At 38.4% G+C, this 21104-nt stretch overlaps 1 protein-coding gene across 11 annotated transcripts in view; it reads left to right on the top strand.

The window, feature by feature from the left end:
• The window catches only part of CADPS2 (calcium dependent secretion activator 2), a 591026-nt gene that overhangs the window by 308762 nt on the left and 261160 nt on the right, over window positions 1-21104 (top strand). For all 11 annotated transcript variants that reach the window (XM_061414557.1, XM_061414550.1, XM_061414559.1 and 8 more), the window contains exon 7: window positions 1487-1598. In XM_061414557.1, coding sequence (XP_061270541.1) covers window positions 1487-1598 — 112 coding nt within the window. The remainder of the gene's footprint in view (window positions 1-1486; window positions 1599-21104) is intronic.

Below are 21104 nucleotides of genomic sequence, written 5' to 3'. Positions count from 1 at the left end.
GACCCCTCACTCTAAACTGAAAATCATTCTGTCCTTCCTTATTTTGATTCTGAATCTATTTTCATTTTTTATTCCTGTTTTAGCTCTACTTTATCTCAGACCTTCTCAATTCTATGAAATGGCAAAAAAAAAAAAAAAATTCTTGGTTAATCCCTTTCTAGAAATCTAAGATAGAAATTAAGTTGTTTTCCATCCTTAATGGATCTCCTCCTTCCCTCTGAAGTATTACGTTAATTTCAAAAGAACAAACTAGCATTTTGATGTTAGTTTCTTTAGTCATTGAAACAGCCTCTGCTTTTACTGAACATATACTACTGTGTTAAAAATTAAAATTGCATTGATAGGAGAAGACATCGTGAGTATTCAATTTTGGTATACGTTTCTCAGTTTTGTTTTTTATTTCTGTATTTCAGCTTTCTGAATAAGTTTTATAAAGTAAACTTTAGGCAGTGCCACTACTTGCTTTTTTTTTTTTTTTAAGAGATTGGTGTTTTTATTTAGTGATTTATTTTTAATAGGAATCTTTATTTCATTGAATTTCTCTTTCTTTTGTCACTTACATCTTTCTTCCTCTTATTTTTCCCAATGGCATTTTCTTCATGCTGTGCTAAATCTCATGTCTCATCTATCAGAAATATGAGAAACATTTATAAGATTTTTTTTAATATCAAGTGTATGCCAGTTGTTTGTAAACAGACTAGAATGAGTTGGTATGTGGTAATGATGAGATGCTGTTAATTAAAAGATAAACCAAGGAAACGTTATTTTGTTATGATGATTTGAAAAGTCAGATATAGACAGGTTTACTCTATTCTTTGGAGAATGTACTAGGAAATCAATGGCAAAACACTCCTATATTTTATGATGCTTATTTCTTTCCTTTTGACATGAACTTAAAAAATCATATGAAGTAAATGACAAGATAATTGCCTCCACTTTTAAAAATATAAATAAAATGTCTAGTAAAGATTTTACAAAAAGAGATGGGGTGAAATTTTCAACATGAAAAAGTGGTTTCTGAGACACTGCCTCTTATACTCAAACCCCTAGAAATGTTCCTCAGCCATCCATAAAAATGGTATTGTAATTTATATTTAAATTAATAAAATAGGTACCAGTAGCTATATCTACAATGCTTTGCTTTTTTATGGAAGTATAGTTGATTTATAATGTTGGGTTAGTTTCAGGTGTACAACAGTGACTCAGTTACATAGATATTCTTTAATGCTTACCTTCATCTAGATTCTTATGTTTTATAGTCTAATGTGCTAATTTTTTGACCAGCTGAATAATTATTACAAGCTGTAAAGCTTATTGTTATTTTCTTTCTTGACTACCACCTGTCAGAATCAAAAGGGAAGGTAAAAATCTCACTGAGCCACGAAAGATTCTATATTGCTTGATGTGCCTTCTAAGGAGACACATCTATATGGAAGACTAAAATTAAGGCAGCATTTTAAATCGAAACTTTGTTACTTCGTTGCAGGTGGGGAACACAAGGAGACTTCACCACTACTCACCCACGGCCTGTGGTCAAAGTAAAACTCTTCACAGAAAGCACCGGCGTCCTGGCTCTTGAAGATAAAGAACTGGGAAGGGTGAGTTACGGTCAGCGCCACATGTCCCAGGCAGCATGGTTTTAACTTCTCTTGATTGAGAATTGAAGTGGACCAGCATGCAGTGTGTGAACTACATTAGTAATTTATTTGTAATTTCCAATGAGCCCAGCTTACATCTCTGATTTACTAAACACAATTGCTGTAATTAGACTGTATTGTGATAGGTCTTGGGTGTGTAAGGGAAACACATAAAGTCATAGTCACTTCCTGAGTCATTCCTGTCACACGTACTTCACTGGCCAGCAAGGGAGTGGTATGGACCGACTCATCCTTCTTGGTGAATGGTAACCCTGATTTAAACGTTTCTGTCCATGGACTAAAAGCATCCTCTTTATCTTTGAAGTCATCTGTTCCTTATATTGTGATTAGACTGATTACAGAATATCTCAAGTGTATTTCTCTCTTATACCTGTTTTTCTCTGTGTGAAGATTTTTGTCACACACCTTTTAACACAGAATTATTTTTCCCCCCATGGCCACCTCCTCATACCTAGAATATGAGTGCTGAGTCACGTTAGTCGTGTCTGACTCTGCGACCTTATGGATTGCAGCCTGCCAGACCTCTCTGTCCGGGCAATTTTCCAGGCAAAGGTACCGGAGTAGATTGTCATTTCCCCCTCCAGGGGATCTTCCTAGCCCCCTCTAATTCCTGTCTCTTTCATTTATACTCAGCATCTTCTGACTGTAAAAGCATGAATGTTAACATGTTGTGCTCTCAACACCTCTCTGTGTGAAAGATTTTCTGCAGTCTTGTTTCTGAAGATGAGTCGTCTATAAAGTTACCTTCTGTAATGTGGCTCTATTTCACTCAGACCTGAGCTCTGCTTTCACAGGTATTTTGCAGAGGATAAAGCCTCAAGAAATCTCTCTCAGGGATTTCTCATAATGGTGGATTGCTGCTGTGATGCTCCGTGTGGCAGGACACTAGGATTAGTGTGTATACTGGATTTTCTTCCCCTTAAAGTTGGGATTGCTGTTGATTTCAAATCTTCCTCCTTTTCTGTCTACACCTTTGAAGTTTCTTTTCATTTCTAGAGATTTTGTGAATCTCTACCCACAGTCCAGAAATCGTGAGTCTGCACTTACATTCTATATTTCCTCTTCTGTTTCCCTGTTGCATCTATTTCTTAATTACCTAAGAGAGCTAAACCATAATGTTCATTCATTCGTGTGCTTGTATATTTGTGCATTTATTCGTGCAACAAAGGTGTACAGGTGGCATAATCTAAGAGAAGAGCCCTGGAGATTCCATATAGTGTGATGGATTTGTGAGTCCAAATTTTTCATTTAAATTATGGTTACATTCATTTTACCTTATTCCCTTATTGTGTTTTCACTGTCTAATAGCACCAGCCATTTAAGTCTAATTCTGTAATGTAACTTGAGGTATATTTAATTTATTCTTCAGCTCTCCAGATATATATATATGTATAGAGAGAGAGAGAGAGAGAGAGAGAGAGGGAGAGAGAGCGCATATACATATCCCAAAGAAAGGCAATGCCAAAGAATGTTCAAACTACCACACAGTTGCACTCATCTCACACGCTAGCAAAGTAATGCTCAAAATTCTCCAAGCCAAACAAACACATGAAAAGATGCTCAACATCACTGATTATCAGAGAAATGCAAATCAAAACCACAATGAGGTACCATTTCACGCCAGTCAGAATGGCTTCGATCCAAAAGTCTACAAGCAATAAATGCTGGAGAGGATGTGGAGAAAAGGGAACCTTCTTACACTGTTGGTGGGAATGCAAAGTAGTACAGCCACTATGGAGAACAGTGTGGAGATTCCTTAAAAAACTGGAAATAGAACTGCCTTATGACCCAGCAATCCCACTGCTGGGCATACACACTGAGGAAACCAGAATAGAAAGAGACAAGTGTACCCCAATGTTCATCGCAGCACTGTTCATAATAGCCAGGACATGGAAGCAACCTAGATGTCCATCAGCAGATGAATGGATAAGAAAGCTGTGGTACATATACACAATGGAGTATTACTCAGCCATTAAAAAGAATACATTTGAATCAGTTCTAATGAGGTGGATGAAACTGGAGCTGATTATACAGAGTGAGGTAAGCCAGAAAGAAAAACACCAATACAGTATACTAACACATGGAAAGTTATGACCAACCTAGATAGCATATTCAAAAGCAGAGACATTACTTTGCCAACAAAGGTTCGTCTAGTCAAGGCTATGGTTTTAGAGTTGGACTGTGAAGAAGGCTGAGTGCCGAAGAATTGATGCTTTTGAACTGTGGTGTTGGAGAAGACTCTTGAGAGTCCCTTGGACTGCAAGGAGATCCAACCAGTCCATTGTGAAGGAGATCAGCCCTGGGATTTCTTTGGAAGGAATGATGCTAAAGCTGAAACTCCAGTACTTTGGCCACCTCATGTGAAGAGTTGACTCATTGGAAAAGACTCTGATGCTGGGAGGGATTGGGGGCAAGAGGAGAAGGGGACGACAGAGGATGAGATGGCTGGATGGCATCACCGACTCGACAGACGTGAGTCTGAGTGAACTCCGGGAGTTGGTCATGGGCAGGGAGGCCTGGCATGCTGCAATTCATGGGGTCACAAAAAGTCAGACACAACTGAGCAACTGATCTGATCTGATGGAATTTAGAAAGAAGGTAACAATAACCCTGTATGCGAGACAGCAAAAGAGACACAGATGTATTGAACAGTCTTTTGGACTCTGTGGGAGAGGGTGAGGGTGGGATGATATGGGAGAAGGGCATTGAAATATGTAAAATACCATATGTGAAACAAATCGCCAGTCCAGGTTTGATGCATGATACAGGGTGCTCAGGGCTGGTGCACTGGGATGACCCAGAAGGATAGGATGGGGAGGGAGATGGGAGGGGGTTCAGGATGGGGAACACATGTATACTCATGGCAGATTCAAGTCAATGTATGGCAAAACCAATACAATATTGTAAAGTAAAATAAATAAATTAAATTTTTAAAAATATATTAAAAAAATTCTCCAAGCCAGCCTTCAACAGTACTTGAACTATGAACTTCCACATGTTAAACCTGGATTTAGAAAAGGCAAAGGAACCAGAGATTGAATTGCCAACATCTGTTGGATCATTGAAAAAGCAAGAGAGTTCGAGAAAACCCCTACTTCTGCTTTATTGACTAGACCAAGTCTTTGACTGTATGGTCACAACTAACGATGGAAAATTTTTAAAGAGATGGGAATACTAGACCACCTGACCTGCCTCCTGAGAAATCTGTATGCAGGTCAAGAAGCAACAGTTAGAACTAGACGTGTAACAACAGATTTGTTCCCAATTGGGAAAGGAGTACGTCAAGGCTGTATATTGTCACCCTACTTATTTAACTTATATGCAGACTACATTATGTGAAATGCTGAGCTGGATGAAGGACAAGCTGAAATCAAGAGTGCCTGGAGAAATATCAATAACCTCAGATATGCAGGTGACACCACCCTTATGGCAGAAAGTGAACAGGAACTAAAGGGCCTCTTGATGAAAGTGAAAGAGGAGAGTGAAAAAGCTGGCTTAAAACTCAACATTCAGAAAACTAAGATCATTGCTTCTGTTCCTATTACTTCATGGCAAATAGATGGGGAAACAATGGAAACAGTGTCAGACTTTATTTTTCTGGGCTCCAAAATGGTGACTGGCTCCAGATGGTGACTGCAGCCATGAAATTAAAAGACGCTTACTCCTTGGAAGGAAAGTTATGACCAACCTAGATAGCATATTCAAAAGCAGAGACATTACTTGGCCAACAAAAGTCTGTCTAGCCAAAGCTATGGTTTTTCCTGTAGTCATGTATGGATGTGAAAGTTGGACTATAAAGGAAGCTGAGTGCTGAAGAATTAATGCTCTTGAACTGTGGTGTTCAGGAAGTCTCTTGAGAATCCCTTTGACTGCAAGGAGATCCAGTCAGTCCTAAAGAAATCAGTCCTGAATTTTCATTGGAAGGACAGATGCTGAAGCTGAAACTCCAATCCTGTGGCCACCTGATGTGAAGAACTGACTCATTTGAAAAGACATTGTTGCTGGGAAAGATTGAGGGCAGGAGGAGAAGGGGATGACAGAGGATGAGATGGTCGGATGGCATCACCGACTCAATGGACATGAGTTTGGGCAGGCTCTGGGAGTTGGTGATGGACTGGGAGGCCTGGCGTGCTGCAGTCCATGGGGTCACAAAGAGTCAGACATGATTGAGCGAGTGACTGAACTGAACTGATGCAACCTCTAAATAATGTGCACGAATGGTATATTTTCCAGTTGTTTGTATATCTGAGAAAGGCCTTGTACTCCCATGTTCCCATCATACACGAAAGCCAATTTTTCTATCTGTATAAGAGTTTCTCAACCTCAGCACTATTGATGTTCTGAGGAAGATAATTCTTTGCTGTTGGGAGCACTCCTGTGCATTTTATGATATTTGAGTAGCGTTCCTGACCTCCAGTCAATATATGCCAGTAGTCTCATCCGTTCTTAAGTGAAGTCGATAAGAAATGTCTCCAGACATTGCCAAGTGTCCCCTGGGAGCAGACCTGCTTGCAAGCCATTGATCTATACTAATGACTTCAGTAGGTTCTATGATTATAAATGTGTTCATGGGTTAATGGTGTCCCATTTTTAAATTGTCTTCCTTGGAGCTTTGGATTTGTATATCTAATTTGCATACTTGGTATTTCTAGTGTATTAATGGATATCGCACACTAAATATTTTTGAAATAAGAACTTTTGATTAGCAACCCCATCCAGTCTTCCATAGAGGTTGTTGTCAGGGCAGTGACCTCAGCTTGCCCTTTTTTCTTCTTCTTTGACTAATATCCAGTCTATTTGCAAGTTCTGTCAGCTTTTTCCTAAATTTATACTGAGTTGGTTCACACTTTAACATTTTCTCTACTCTGATTCAAGACAATTTCTCACTAGTAGTAGTCCACTTACTGTTTCCTCATTTGTCATCCTGTCCCCTCTGATTCAGCTTTCACACCTCAGCCACTGTTATCTATGTAAAATTCAACACAGAAGCACATCATTCTGTCTTTAAAACCTTACATTGTCTTCTCATCTATTTGGAAGAAAAAACTCAGACTCTTCATCGTAGTATGATATGCCCAGGAAGGGTTCTCAAAGTGGGACCCTGTACCAGCAGCATCAGCAACACCTGGAAGATGGTTGCAAATTCAGATTTTCAGGCCCAGATCTCTCTCTGCTGGATCAGAAATTTGGTGGGTAGGATGCCACAGTCTCTTTTAACAAGGCCTCAACATTGGACACAATCAACATTGAAGAACTCCACTCCACCTGAACAGGTCTCTCTAAATTTATCTCCTATCACACCCACCTTGTTTACTATGGTTCTTCCTTCACGCTTGGCTTTCTTTCCTCAAACATAATCAGATTTTAAATTTTGGGTCAGACTTCCCTGGTGGTCCAGTGGTTAAGAACCCACCTGCCAATCTAGATGCTTGTATTTATTTTGACTGTTCTATTGCATCTGTTGGGCTTCCCTGATGACTCAGATGGTAAAGAATCTGCCTGTGATGCAGGAGACCTGGGTTTGATCCCTGGGTTGGGAAGATCCTCTGGAGAAGGGAATGGCAATCCACTCTAGTGTTCTTGCCTGGGAATCCTATGTACAGAGGAGTCTGGCAGGCTGCAGAACCTGGGATCGCAAAGAGTAAGACACGACTGAGCAACTAACAACAACAATCCCATCTATAAGATTCTCCACTACAGTGAATAGATATAGTGAAAGTGGACATTCTAGTCTTATTCTTGATCTTAGGGAAGAAACACTCAGTCTTTGAATATTAAATTTAGCATTAATTTGGACTTCCCTGGTGGTCCAGTGGTTTAAGAGTCTGCCTGCCAATTCAGGGAACATGGGTTTTATCCCTGATCCAGGAGGATTCCACACGCCATGGACGACTAAGCCCATGCACCACAACTATTGAAGCCTGCGTTCTCTAGAGCCCATGTTCTGCAATAAGAGAAGCAGCTGCAGTAAGAAGCCTGCATGCAGCAACAAAGACCCAGTGCAGCCAAAAGTATATTAATTAATTAAAAAAAACTTTGGGTCTTTAGACATGACCACATGTGCACTCACACACAATTAGAAGAAAACGGTAGTCATCTCTGGATGGTAGAGCTGTTGGTAATGTTTTCTATATATTTATCTACTTTTACATGTGGGGTCCCAAGAGTTGGACACAGCTTAGCAACTGAACCACTACCACCACACTCAGAAACAGCATAAAGAGTTTAATTTGAAGAAAAAGGCCTTACATCATCTGAAGTCTGTAGTCTAAAATTATATAATTCTGTATCTGGGGATCTTGGCTGAGTGAAGTTTTTAAATTAAAATTTAGTGTGGTATTGGAAAGATGAGTAAAGAGCCCTTAAAATAGATTGATAACACAAGGTGATACCATTGAATGGCTGTAGTATAAGAAACTGACAATAACAAATGCTGACAAGGATGCAGATCAACAAACTTAAACTTACAACATATTGTATGATTTGTTCTAAAAGAGGCAATACTGTAGAAGCAGGAAATAGATGAATTGACCGGGGATTGACCCAAGGGGAAAGTGGTTGTCTGTAAATGGTGTTCAGGGATCTTTCAAGGTGAAGGAGTATTTATGTGTGACACTGGGTATTGGGTATATGGATGTATGCATTTGCCTAAACACATAGAACTGTACATTACAGGAGATCAGTCAAGATGGAGGAGTAAGAAAATGTGGAGCGCACATGTGTTTGAACACATCAAAAATAGACCTCCATGTCTAACAGTTCTCACTGGAAACTGGCAGAGGGACTCCTGCACAGCCAAGGCTGTAGAAAAGATACAAACATCCAGTAAGAAGAGAAGAAAAGCAATCCTGTTGAGCCTTGTGACCCTGGACAGGAACTTAGAGAAGAAGCGAGAATACAGTTGGACCCCTGCCCTAGGGAATGTGCGGTGAGAGCCACAGATTACACACCTTAGTCCTGACGTCCTAAACCGGGAAGGCAATCCCCCTCGGCTGGCTGGAGAATTGCTGGGACAAACACGTAGACTCTGGGAACCCGAAACTCAGCTTGTGAGCAGCAGGAGTGCACTGGCTTCTCCCCCAAGTCAGAGTGCAGGGAGGTATGTCCTGGAGGCTGCCAGCTTTCCCAGGACACTGGACCTGAGGCAGCCACGACTGGGGAGAAGACTCAAGTGTGGGATGCAGAGGCCACCAAGTTCTGGGCGGGGCCTGGGTGAGGTGGTGATGGCCATAGCTGAGCATCTACTTAAGCAGCCTAGATCTCTGTGGCAGACAGTCCACCACCACTCACCACCCCATATGTGCTGAAAGACCACGTGGGTTCCCCCGCCCCGCAGTGTTATTCTACCACAGGGCAAGGGTAACGGAGGCTGGGAGCAGTGATCAGCTTTGAGCGACAAAGGGATTTGCACCCGAGGCTGTGTCTGAGCAGAGTGAGGGAAACAATTGTGGGTGCACACTCAGCACAGCAGAGGAAGCTTGGGCCTCTGTCTGAAGCAGACAGGAGCATAGTGGACACTGTGTGTCCCATTTGCTTCAGCACTGCCCACTGTTGGGCATGGGTTTCCAGTACAGAGAAAGAGAATAAGCCATCCTTAAAGGGAATAGAGCCAGCTCAGGCTCACCCTCAGGGATTCTGCTGCAGCAACTTGGGATCAGACCTCCTGTAGGCTGTCGAGGGTCACTGAGCAAAAAGGAGGACCGGCTGCCCTGCCGACTCCAGCCCCACCCACTACCAAGGCCATAGCTGCCAGCACACGCTAAGCAAAGACATGACTTGTGTTAACATCAAATCCAGCTCTCCTACCAAAGGCATTGGACACATCTCCAAAGGGACTCTCCCACGTAAGAATACTCCTTCAGGACCACAGTAGGTAACTTTCACCTAAATTCATAGCGGCAGAGAAAATTAACCAAAAGGAGGTAGAAGGATTGCTGTCATTGATACAGCAAAAGAAAACCTCTGAACAAATAATGGAATAAACACCTTGCCAGATAAAGAATTCAAAGCACTGGTAATAAAAGTGTTAACTAAATTAGGGAAAAGGGTAGATACATTCAATGAAACTGTTAACAGGGAACTAGAAAATAGAAAAAAGATACAATCAGAAATGAATACAAGAGCTGAAGTTAAAAAAATCACACATGAAAATATGAAGAGTGCACTAAGTGATACAGAAAAACACATAAGTCATCTGGAAGATAGAATAATGGATATCACCCAATCAGAACAGCAGAAAAAAAAATTTCTTTTTTTAATGAAAACAGTTTGAGATCTGTGGGATAATATTAAGCCTGCCAATACTTGCAGTATAGAGGTCCCAGAGAGGAAAGGAGAAAAGGAGTTCGAAAATTTATTTGAGGAAACAGTAGTTGTAAACTTTCCAAACTTGAGGAAGGAAATATATATCCAGATATTGAAAGCAGAGCAGATTTCAAACTTGGTGACCTCAAACAGACCCACACTAAGACATATCATAATTAAAATGACAAAAGATAAAGAATTATTAATGCAGAAAGACAAAACCATCAAATACAAGGGAATCAGGGTCGGACACGACTGAAGCGACTTAGGAGCAGCAGCAGCACTACAAGACTATCTTCTCTACAGAAACTTTGCAAACCGAGAGAGAGTGATGTGGTATATTCAAAGTGCTGAAAGGGAAAAACCTGTAACCTAGGATATCTTCCTAGCAAGATTAGCATTTAGAATAGAAAAGATAAAGAACTTCTCAGGCAAGCAAAAACTGAGAGTTTGTTAGTAGTAAACCTATTCTAACAAATATTAAAGGGTCTTTAAGATAGGAATCTATCAGTTCAGCCACTCAGTTGTGTCTGACTCTTTGTGACCCCATGGTCTGCAGCACGCCAGGCTTCCCTGTCCATCACCCAACTCCCAGAGCTTGCTCAAACTCATGTCCAAAAGTCGGTGATGCCATCTAAGTATCTCATCCTCAGTCGTCCCCTTCTCCTCCCATCTTCAGTCTTTCCCAGCATCAGGGTCTTTTCAAATAAGTCAGTTCTTCACATCACATGGCCAAAGGATTGGAGTTTCAGCTTCAGCATCAGTTCTTCCAACGAATATTCAGGACTGATTTCCTTTAGAATGGACTGGTTGGATCTCCTTGAAGTCCAAGGGACTCTCAAGAGTCTTCTCCAACACCACAGTTCAAAAGTATCAGTTCTTCAGCACTCAGCTTTCTTTATGGTCCAACTCTCACATCCATACACAACTCCTGGAAAAGCCATAGCTTTGACTAGATGGACCTTTGTTGGCAAAGTAACATCTCTGTTCTTTAATATGCTGTCTAGGTTGGTCGTAGCTTTTCTTCCAAGGAGCAAGCATCTTTTAATTTCATGGCTGCAGTCACCATTTGCAGTGATTTTGAAACCCAAAAAGTAAAGTCTGTCACTGTTTCCATTGTTTTCCCATCCTTTGCCACGAAGTGATGGGCCTGGATGTTAGATCTTAGTCTTTTGAATGTTGAGTTTTAAGCCAACTTTTTCACTCTCCTCTTTCACTTTCATCAAGAGGCTCTTTAGTTCCTCTTCACATTCTGCCATCAATAGAATAAGGAAAATCCCACTAGGAAAGGCAAATATATACTAAGGACTGAGGTTCAACCCCTTACATTAAGCCAGTATGGAGATTAAAAGGCAAAAATTATAAAAGCAACTATAACTATAATAAATTGTAAAGGGATAAGTGTGAAAATTAAAATATGACATCAAAGCACCATGTGGAGGAGGGAAGTAAAAAATGTGGCTCTTTTAGAGTGTGTTTAAACTTAAATGACTCCTAGTTTAAAACAAGCAAATATGTGAACCTCATGTTGTTCACAAATTTAAAACCCACAATAGATACACAAAAACTAAGAAGAAAGAAACACAACCATACTACTAAGAAAAATCATCAAACCACAACGGGAGAAACAAGAAATGAACAGGTTAAGGGATAGATATTTTTTTAAATCATGACTTTACAGGTTCTCTGCAGCATCAATATAAATTTAATATTTTCTGTTTTATAATACATACAAATTTGTTCCAGAAATACTGTATCAGTACCACAACCAACAAAACACTTACAAAGTAATGGTATTTCTTAGCAGTTCTTTTTGTCCTTAGAATGTATCTCAATAAGGATGTATGTCTGATTACTTTATTTAAAATTGTGCTAAGTCGCTTCAATCATTTCTGACTCTTTGTGGTCCTATGGAGGATGGCCCACCAGGCTCCTATACCCGTGGGATTCTCCAGGCAAGAATACTGGAGTGGGTTGTTGTGCCCTCTTCCAGGGGATCTTCCTGACTCAGGGATCAAACCTCTGTCTCTTAAGTCTTCTGCATTGGTAGGTAGGCTCTTTCCTACTAGCGCCACCTGGGAGGCCCTTATTTAAAAGTAGCCAGTGCAATAGAAAGGTAAAACGTCTTATTTATATTCTAAATGGTAAAAATCACTGAAAATATCTGTAAATTCAGTCATGATGGAGATTTCCTTCAACAGATCTATCAGATAATAGTTCTCACCCAAACAACTCACTGAAGGATTTATTAGATCAGTTTTGCCATACTAAGTAAGGTTGACTTTTTATTTGGCATGATCTGGGAGGCATTTACTCTCTGGATCTCTGACCCCTTATCTGTAAATTGAGCTAGGTGAAATGCAAATACTGTTGTCATTTCTAGTTCTCCTTCTCTACCATTATATTGCTTTACTGGTTGCTGTATGTGATTCCTTACTATTCACATATCCCATTTAATCCTCTTTGAAGAAGAGAGTAACGGTCCATGTTTAGTTAAAGAATGATAATCAGAGGTTAAGACCACTCAGCAATTGCAAGAATCTGGATTTGAACTTGAGCTTTCTGAGTCCAAAGTCTTTCCTAAAATAATCGTTAAATACTGTTTGATAGGATGAGGAAATGTGACTGTTTTACAAATCATGGTGTCAGTATGGGCCAATTTAATTTCATGACTTAAAGCAGGACTGAATATTATTTAAGCTAAAGCCGTTTCATGCATCCATTCCGTTCAGTCGTTCAGTCGTGTCCGACTCTTTGCGACCCCATGAATCATGGCATGCAAGGCCTCCCTGTCCATCAACTCCCAGAGTTCACTCAGACTCATGTCCATCAAGTCAGTGATGCCATCCAACCGTATTATCCTCTGTCGTCCCCTTCTCCTCCTGCCCTCAATCCCTCCCAGCATCAGAGTCTTTTCCAATGAGTCAACTCTTTGCATGAGGTGGCCCAAGTACTGGAGTTTCAGCTTTAGCGTCATTCCTTCCAAAGAAATCCCAGGGCTGATCTCCTTTAGAATAGACTGGTTGGATCTCCTTGCAGTCCAAGGGACTCTCAAGAGTCTTATCCAACACCACAGTTGAATAGCATCAATTCTTCGGTGCTCAGCCTTCTTCACAGTCCAACTTTCACATCCATACATGACCACTGGAAAAACCATAGCCTTGAGGTTATTGATATTTCTCCCAGCAATCTTGATTCCAGCTTATGCTTCTTCCAGCCCAGCGTTTCTCATGATGTACTCTGCATATAAGTTAAATAAGCAGGGTGACAATATACAGCCTTGACGTACTCCTTTTCCTATTTGGAACCAGTCTGTTGGTTCCAACAGTCTGTTGGTTCCAACCAGTCTGTTGGTTCCAACAGTCTGTTGGTTCCAACCAGTCTGTTGGTTCCATCAGTCTGTTGGTTCCAACCAGTCTGTTGGTTCCAACCAGTCTGTTGGTTCCAACAGTCTGTTGGTTCCAACCAGTCTGTTGTTCCATGTCCAGTTGTAACTGTTGCTTCCTGACCTGCATACGGGTTTCTTAAGAGGCAGGTCAGGTGGTCTTATATTCCCATCTCTTTCAGAATTTTCCACAGTCTATTGTGATCCACACAGTCAAAGGCTTTGGTATAGTCAATAAAGCAGAAATAGATGTTTTTCTGGAACTCCCTTGCTTTTTCGATGAAACTGTTAACTAGTCAATTTTCCATGAGTATGTATTCTCTATGAACTTTCTATATTATTTGAAAACAAAATTTTGCTAATTCCTATTACAGCATCATTTTTTTACAGCTAATTGAAAATGCTTGAATCTAGTAGTCTGCACTAAATGTATAGTATATGTATAGAAATACATATATATATTTTCTTCCATCATTATGTCAGCCTTTTTATTCTCTGCATCAACCTTGTCATATTTCTCATCAGATCAGATCAGATCAGTCACTTAGATGACACCACCCTTATGGCAGAAAGTGAAGAGGAACTAAAAAGCCTCTGATGAAACTGAAAGTGGAGAGTGAAGAAGTTGGCTTAAAGCTCAACATTCAGAAAACGAAGATCATGGCATCCAGTCCCATCACTTCATGGGAAATAGATGGGGAAACAGTGGAAACAGTGTCCAACTTTATTTTTTTGGGCTCCAAAATCACTGCAGATGGTGACTGCAGCCATGAAATTAAAAGACACTTACTCCTTGGAAGGAAAATTATGACCAACCTAGACAGCATATTCAAAAGCAGAGACGTTACTTTGCCAACAAAGGTCCGTCTAGTCGTTTTCTATCATTTTATACAGTGATTTGAAACAATTAGGGTACTCGCTGGCTGCTTTTATTACTTTCATTTATGATGGTGCATATCAACTTTATGTTCACACAGGGAATGGTTCAGGGAGTGTTTGAAAAGATTCAAGTTCTGGACTCCCAGTTTTAGTTGGTTTAGGATGAATCCAGAAAGGAGCATTTAAACACTTCTCAGGAGCTAGTCATGTGCGTATATGGTTGACAAACATTGGCACAGAGAGTATCACTGATACTAATGTACAGCCAGTGTTGAGAAGTAGTAACTCAGTAAACAAACAAACAAGCAAACAAATTATTGTACCACATAGTTTTGTGAAATGATACCTGAAATTTAAATAGGTATTAGGCAGTTGAAGGTTATGTTCTTTGGCAAATGTTTGGCATGTAGATTTTGTTAGCAGATGACAGATGCGAATACCTATTTATGGAAAGTAGGTGGCATAAGGAGATTTTTCATCTGAATTGGTGGCCAGCCTCCCACCAGGTGCTGAGGGACTACCTAGAGGCAGAACAGGGTATTTTTCTTATTACGGGTATGTACAAGCAGGTAAATAGTGGACCCAGTTAAGCACCCAAAAATATATGGTTTATCATAATCTATTGTCCCCACAAACTTTGAAAACAAGGCTTAGATAACATAACCATATAAAAATCTAAATAATCCCACAAGGCATCTATTTGTGAGCAGTGCAGTTTCCATTGACTCTTTCAGGATGAATTATTGTTTTCTTTGGTACTGTTTAACTTATCAAATGGTGTTCTTGAGTCCAAAATGGATTTTTGAAGTTTCTACCCAGACAACTTTTTAGTTTTAAGAGTATTGCTATGAACACATTCTTTCCAACAATTGTTACAAAAAGAACCTATTATCTGTGCAAACACTGGGAGTTCATGGTCATGGTACCCCATCATCAGTATACCCAGGAAAGCACTGGTTCTTCTGCCTCCCTGAGGATAGAGAAGCATATAAATTAGAATCTATTTTCTTTATGGTACAGTGGAGCTAGAACAGTGCCTTTTTTTTCTTATTTGATGAATGGTATTTCAGTATTTGTACTTTTATTCAACATTCCTTAATATAGAGATAGTCATAACCTAACAATTCAAAGTGACAATCATTATGCATGTTTTACAAATGTAAATACTATATGGAAAGTTCAGGTACATTTAAATATTAAGATAAATTAGCTTTGCTCAATTGATTATTCCATTAAAATGAGCTATTATCTTTAAAACATCTTGTTACATCTTAATGTAACAGGTACAAATTAGCTTATGCTGCTGCTGCTGCTAAATTGCTTCAGTTGTGTTCGACTCTGTGCGACCCCATAGATGGCAGCCCACCAGGCTCCTCCATCCATGGGATTCTCCAGGCAAGAGCGCTGGAGTGGGGTGCCATTGCCTTCTCCGAAATTAGCTTATATATATGCTTTTTTCATCAACTTGTTTCTTATGTGGCTTTCTGATGTATCGAAGGAGATCCATCTGAAGAATTATCAGAATACGCATGATTTCTGTTTAAGAGAGAAGCAATACAGTGTGTTCAAACATCTGTTTTCTTGGGGGATGATTACTGTTTCAGAAGCTCTAATTCATTGGTCAGTCTAATATTCTTTTTTGCTCCTCTTGTTTTCCTAGAGTATATCCTTTTTAATTATTCTCATTTATATAGTACTCTCCAAGCTGAGTTCCCTCTGAGTTCTTCATTTATGTTAAAATGTTCAAGAGCTAACATATTTTTAGCTAAGTTCAGGATATTTAACTACACCCCATATATAGAACTGGTTAAGACCTATAGAGTTTAAATCATGCCTCTGAATGCCTAGGTTTATAGGCAGTCAGCATAGAACTTCTTATTGCAACATGCACAGCAGTAAATCATGAATAGACTACAGATGTTTTATTGACTAATTAACAATCCTAGTTTTCACAAATAATTATAAAATCTTAAAAATCATTTTAGGTCTTCCCTTCACTCAAAGTTTATATTTGAGGATTAAACTTTCCAGCATTATACAAATTTGATTCATCTACATATGCATCAAAACAGCTTTAGAGAAACTGCTTACGAAATCATAATCATAGATATTTTACTATTTGAAAGCAAAATTTAACATCCAATTTTATTGAAATAGCTGATATTAGATGACAGCTATTTTAGCCAGCAAATTAATATCATCTGCTGCAAAGTGGAATGGAAATTTGTTTGCATTTCACAGATATCTAACTAACATCACCATACAAAGTAAACTTTTATTTTTGTAGTTCTAACAAGTGGTACGGGGCTTCCTTGGTGGCTCAGCAGTTAAGAATCTGCCTGCAGTGCAGGAGATGTGTCGTGCACCTTTTCTGTAGCCATTTGTCACAAGACTTTGATGTCATATCACAGAAGCCATTCTAGTGACAGGAAAGGGACCACAGACAGGTGATGGGCCAGAGATCAGGCATATATGGTGCAAAGTCTTTCTAGATATTTTTCTTTGCAGCTTACATCTGGCTCATTAATCACAATCTGTAAAGTGTTAAAGAAGACTTAATCATCCTGAGTCAGACTTGGAAGGAGACTGATAACCTGTATCACTTGTTCCTTAGGGAGTCTCCCTCAGACCCTCTCTGAGGAGTTGGCCATCATCTTCGAAGTAAAGTGAGGGAAAGCATTTTCTTTCCTTCTCAGTGCTGAAAGAGCAAGTTATAAATAGACATGCTCCACAGTGGGTCCATGTGGGTGATTACAGTTGACATTTCTGTTTCCTCAGAAAAATAGAGGCCTCCCTCAAACCTACTCAGGTTTCCCCTTAGCTTTCATATCACTTTCCCTAAGTTTTCCTCAGTGAACATTTTATGGGTGAAATGCACTAACTTCTTTTTTTTAATTACTTAGTCTTCCCTTAATCCATTGCTAACTCATCCATCCTTACTATTAAACTAAAATCACCCCTTTAAATTGATTATGGATTTTATTGTCCAATCTTTAATATTTTTTCTGCTGTGTTTTTTGACTACTCTCTGTCCCCTTGAAATAGCACACTTCTCTACTGTGTGGGTTCTATTTATTTTTTATATCGTTCTCATTTCATTTTTTCTCATTCTCCTATCTTTTGATATCTTTATTTAATCAGGGTCCAGACCCTCTTCTGCATCAAAATTTCTATTCCTATATCTTCAGAAATCACCTCCATTAGGGCTTCTGCATCCATGACCAGTAACCTATCTAGTTTCTCATTTAGCTAATGAGTTAGACTTCCCTGGTGGCTCAAACGGTAAAGAATCTGCCTGCAGTGCAGGAGATCTGGGTTTGTTGCCTAAATCAGGAAGATCCTCTGGAGAAGGGAATGGCTACCCACTCTAATATTCTTGCCTGGAGTATTCCATGGACAGAGGAGCCTGGTGAGCCACAGCCCATGGACTCGCAAAGAGTTGGACATGACTGAACAGCTAACAACAGCAACCTTGATCCCAGATAGAATAAGTATTCAACCTATACACTATACCAAATCCTTATTTCTAATAGATGTGGTGTCATATTATGGTTTTAATTTATACTTCTATAACAACTAGTAGTAATCATGTTATCTTTTTTGCATGCTTACTTGTCATTTGTAATGACTTAAATAATAATGATTTACTTTGTCATTCTTTGCATCTGTTCAGACATTTTTCCAATTTTTAGTTGGATTGCCTGTTTTCTTATTCTTAAGTTTGGAAAGACCATAATAATCTGTTGTTTGTGCATCTTTTACAAGAATTATGATTTGAAAATATTTTTCTCCCAGAATTCAGCTCATCTTTTCCTTTTGTTAACAGTGTGTTTCAAAGAGCAACGGTCTTAATTTTGATGAAGTTCTTTTTTTTGTTTTTCCTTTTATGGCTTGCACTTTTGTTGCCATATGTAAGAAATCTTTGCTTAACCCTGGGTCAAAATTTTCCTATGCTTTCTTCTAGAAGTTTTATAGTTTCATATTTTTAAATTTAGCTCTTTGATCTTTTTAGTTTTTATTTCTAGAGCTACTCATAAATCAGAGTTCACATTTTTGTGGAGTATCAAGTTCTAGTACCATTTATTGTAAAGACTTTCTTAGTACTTGTCGAAAATCAGTTGTCCACATGTTTGTTGGGTCCACTTCTGGACTCTGTATTCCGTTCCATTTATCTAGTTTTCTATCTCAATGCCAGTAGCACACTGCCATGATTACCTTGACTTTACTGTAAGTCTATTATATTAAGTAGTGATAGTTCTCCAGCTCTGTTTCTTTCTTTTTTTCTCTCCAACTCCTGCATAGTTTTGGCTATTATAGGTCCTTTGTTTTGCCCTCTGAATTTTAGAATCATTTGGGGGATTTCTGGGGAAAAAAATCCACTGTGATTTTTACTGTGATTATATTGAATCTGTATATCAATTTGGTAATTGATGAACAAAGTTGAGTTTTCTGACCCAGGAGCACAGTATACCTCTCTGTTTAGGTCTTATTTTGTTCTCCTTAACGATGTCTTAATAGTTTTCAGTGAACAGATCTTCTTGCATTTCTTTTGCCACATCTGTCACTGAGTATTTCATATTTTTGTTGCTACCTTAAATGACATTATTTTGTTTTAATTTTTCAATTTAGATATTGTTATTATGTTGAAATGTAATTGACTTTTCTATATTGATCTTGCATCCTGTAACCTTGATAAACTCACTAACTAGTTCTGCTGGTATCTTGGTAGACAATGTTTCCATAAACAATTTCTTGTCTACTAATAGAGATCATTTTACTTCTTTGCAATCTAGATGCTTCTATTTATGTATTTTTGTTGTCTTATTGTACTTATTTGAACCTCTAATACAATAGAAATGGTGAAAGTGGACATCCTAGTCTAATTCTTGATCTTAAGGGGAAAAAATGAATCTTTGAACATTAAATATAACATTAGTTGTAGGTTTTTGGTATATCCCTTTCCTCAAGTTGATAAAATCCCTTCTGCTATTTTTTATTTAATCTATTTTGGCTCTAATATTTATAGTTTCTTCTATATACTTTGAGTTTAATTTGTGATACATTTTATTAAAGCTGAATCCAATGATTTAAGAAAAATCTTTTTTTCTGTTGGGTTGACCAGAAAGTCCTTTTTGATTTTTCTGCAATATCTTAAGATGCAAGTGAACTTTCTGGCCAACCCAACAATCTAGACATTTAGTGCTCTAAGTCCCCATTCCCTAAATACTAGTTTAGTAGCAGCCCAGAAAATTTTTTATATATTTTTTCTCATTTTCATTCTCTTCAAAATATTGTTTTATTTTGATTCCTTTGACCCATGGTTTATTTGAAATGTGTTAGTTTCCACATATGTGAGAGCTTTTTGGAGTTCTCTATGTTATGGATTTCTAATTGATATCTAATTGAAGTCTATTGGCCTTAGAGAATATAGTTTATATGAGTTGGATCCTTTTTAAATTTATTGAGTCTTAGTTTATAGCTTATAATATGGTCTATCCTGTGAATATTCCACATTCAGAGTTTAAAAAACAAACAAACTGCATATTCTTTTGTTCAATAGAATTTTATAAATGTCAAATAGTTCAAGTTGTTGTTTAAATATCCAAATCTTTACTAATTTTGGGATCTACTTTCTAAAAAGCAATTATTGAGAGATTGATATTAACCTGAGTATAATTATGGACCTATTATTATTATTTTTTGATGCTTGTATTTTGAAGATATATGCATAAATATTTAGGATAAATATTATCTGCATAAATACTTAGGATTTCTATTTCCTCTTCATTAATTGACCACTTTGTCACTCTGAAATAACTTTGTATTATATTTCATTTATACCTTGTAATACCTGGTAATATACTTCACTTTAAAATCTTTATTTTAGCTATCCAAGCTTTCTTCTTAACTAATGTTAGTATATTATATATTTTTACATCCTTTAATATATTTGTTTCTTTGTATTTAAAAGCCACATATGATTGGATCTTTATTTTTTATACAATCTGACCATCTCTGTCTTTCAATCAGTGTTTAAAATGTATTTTAATATGATTATGGATATGATTAAGTTTAAATATCATTTAGGTTTTTTTTCTGTCTTCCATGTTCTTTATATCTCCTTTTTTTCTCTTTTAGACTAATTTAATATTTTTTTGGTTCCATTTTTCTTCTTTGTTTGCTTATTATTGATTACTATTAAGTGTTGCTTTAAGTTTAGTCTAACTTCAAATGATAATATAACAAACATTTCATGTGTAGTTTATGAGCTGCACAATATTATATCTCCATTTCCCATTGAAGGTAAGGCCTAGGACATACTATTTCAGCAATAGCATCTGTCTCGGAGAAGGCAATGGCACCCCACTCCTGTACTCTTGCCTGGAGAATCCCATGGATGGAGGAGCCTGGTGGGCTACAGTCCGTGGGGTCGCTAAGAGTCGGACACGACTGAGCAATTTCACTTTGACTTTTCACTTTCAGGCATTGGAGAAGGAAATGGCAACCCACTCCAGTATTCTTGCCTGGAGAATCCCAGGGACGGGGGAGCCTGTTGGGCTGCCATCTCTGGGGTCTCACAGAGTCGGACACAACTGACACGACTTAGCAGCGGCAGCAGCATCTAACAGTTTCTGATGCACAGTACATGTCCAGTTACTGCTGAAAGGATGAATTTTCCTTTGCACAGTTAGACAGTCAAGTGAGTCAATTTTGCTTGAACACCTGGGCTCCCTAACCAAGTGATAAGCCTAAACAGCAATAACTGAATAATATATGATTTGGATTCTATTGTAAAAGTGAGGTTCTAGGATGTTCAGCCCATCTACTAGTTATAGTACACTGAAGAAGCAGGTTGAAACATCCTCACATTCATTCCT

This window comes from Bos javanicus, chromosome 4 (assembly GCF_032452875.1).
Source record: "Bos javanicus breed banteng chromosome 4, ARS-OSU_banteng_1.0, whole genome shotgun sequence".
Lineage (NCBI taxonomy): Eukaryota > Metazoa > Chordata > Mammalia > Artiodactyla > Bovidae > Bos > Bos javanicus.
The sequence above is the reverse complement of the archived record's forward strand: the minus strand, read 5'-3'. Positions and strand labels throughout refer to the sequence as shown.